This window comes from Trichechus manatus, unplaced genomic scaffold (assembly GCF_000243295.1).
Source record: "Trichechus manatus latirostris isolate Lorelei unplaced genomic scaffold, TriManLat1.0 scaffold00057, whole genome shotgun sequence".
Lineage (NCBI taxonomy): Eukaryota > Metazoa > Chordata > Mammalia > Sirenia > Trichechidae > Trichechus > Trichechus manatus.
Genome location: NW_004443993.1, coordinates 4,418,527 through 4,420,470, shown reverse-complemented (window position 1 = coordinate 4,420,470; position 1,944 = coordinate 4,418,527). Strand labels below are relative to the sequence as shown.

Sequence of the window (1,944 nt, the reverse complement as noted above, 5' to 3'; positions counted from 1 at the left end):
TGGTACCATTGCAAGAAAAGCCTGGCGATCTGCTTCCACTAAGATTACAGCCAAGAAAACCCTATGGAGCACAGTTCTACTCTGTAACACATGGGGTCGTCATTAGTCGGAATCAACTTAAAGACAACTTGGAATTGGAAGCCCAGTTTTTAAATTCCTTTCCAATTAACTGGTGGCTTGAGCCTAATTTTTTAGAAATCCCAGATATTCTTTAAGAAGCAAAATACCTTTCACATGACCTTAAAAACCTTAACATGAGCAATGTAACTGTTTCCTTTCCCAACAACAAATATAGATACAGGTTGTAACATCCCTCCTATCATTCTGTTGAGGAATAATTGCCATCATGTAAATTTTGCGGGTGGCAATTAACCAATCTGTGGCAAAAGATCTCTTTAAAATCTTAAAAAGCAAAAATGTCACTTTGATGACTAAGGTGCACCTGACCCAAGCCATGATATTTGCAATCGCCTCGTATGGATGCAAAAGCTCGACAATGTATAAGGAAGATGGGAGAAGAATTGATGCCTTTGAATTATGGTGTTGGCGAAGAATACTGAATATACCATGGGCTGTAGAAGAACGAACAAATCTGTCTTGGAGTAAGTACAGCAGAATGGTCCTTAGAAGTGAGGATGGCAAGACTTTGTCTCGCTTTACTTTGGACACATTATCAGGAAGGACCAGTCCCTGGAGAAGGACGTCATGTTTGGTAAAGTAGAGGGTCAGCAAAAAAGAGGGAAACCTTCTGTAAGATGGATTGACACGGTTGCTGCAACAATGGGCTCAAACATACATCGTGAGGATGGTGCAGGAACTGGGTAACATTTTGTTCTGTTGTACATAAGGTCTTTATGAGTTGGAGCTGACTCGAAGGCTACTAACAACAATCATCCAAGCATCTCGTTTGATCTCCACACTCCCTGGGTAACCCCAGGCAAACCAGCCCACACAGAAAGAACTGGTTTTCAGAGAATACTTTTCCACTCCTGAGTTTTCAGATGTGGTAATAGAGATTCCTAAGTACTCAAACAGCTTGTATCTGCTCACCTGTATGTGCTGAAGAGTGAAGTTCACAGGTGTGGCCAGGGATGCATTCTTCCTGTATCCTATTGTGCCACTGACTACCTTAGAATTGAGCCAGAATTTTCCTAGCTCTTCACCAGTAATTGGGTTTTCCATAGACACAGAGGAGCCATTTATGATGGACCCTATAAAGTTATAGGAGATAAAAGCAGCGGCACCTGAAAGGAAGGATAGAAACAATCAACATAACGAGGAAAATATGGGAAAGGTCACCAACTTCAAGGTTTTATCTGGCAAGTCTATTCAGAATCAAACACAGAATCTAAGTACTCCCTCCCCCCCCCATTATGGATTGAATTATGTCCCCCAAAGTATGTGCTGTAAATCCTAACCCCTATACCTGTGGTATAGAAGTACAACCAGCATGCTCCTTAGAAGCAAGGATGGTGAGACCATGTCTCACATACTTTGGGCATATTGTCAGGAGGGATCAGTCCCTGGAGAAGGACGTCATGCTTGGTAAAGTAGAAGGTCAGAGAAAAAGAGAAAGACCCTCAATGAGATGGACTGACACAGTGGCTGCAACAATGGGCTCAAAAATAACAACTGTGAGGATGGCGCAGGACCGGGCAGTGTTTCGTTCTGTTGTACATGGGGTCGCTATGAGTCAGAAGCAACTCAATGGCACCTAACAACAATGTACCTGCGGTTATAATCCCATTTGGTAATGGGTTTTCTTTGTTATGTTAATGAGGCAGTATTAGTGTAGGGTGTTTCTTGAGCCAGTCTCTTCTGAGATAAGCAAAGAGCAAGGAGGCAGAGATGGGGGAGGATAGATGCCACACCACATGAAGCTCACCAAGAAGCTGACGACCAGAAGCTGAGAAGAGACAAGGACTTTCCTCCAGAGCCTGACAG

At 43.1% G+C, this 1,944-nt stretch overlaps 1 protein-coding gene across 1 annotated transcript in view; it reads right to left on the bottom strand.

Moving 5' to 3' along the window:
• The window catches only part of LOC101357806 (adhesion G protein-coupled receptor E2-like), a 79,618-nt gene that overhangs the window by 20,960 nt on the left and 56,714 nt on the right, over positions 1-1,944 (bottom strand). Inside the window, 2 exon segments of the mRNA XM_023733073.1 lie at positions 1,051-1,244; positions 1,886-1,937. Of these exon segments, the coding sequence (XP_023588841.1) occupies positions 1,051-1,244; positions 1,886-1,937 (246 nt within the window).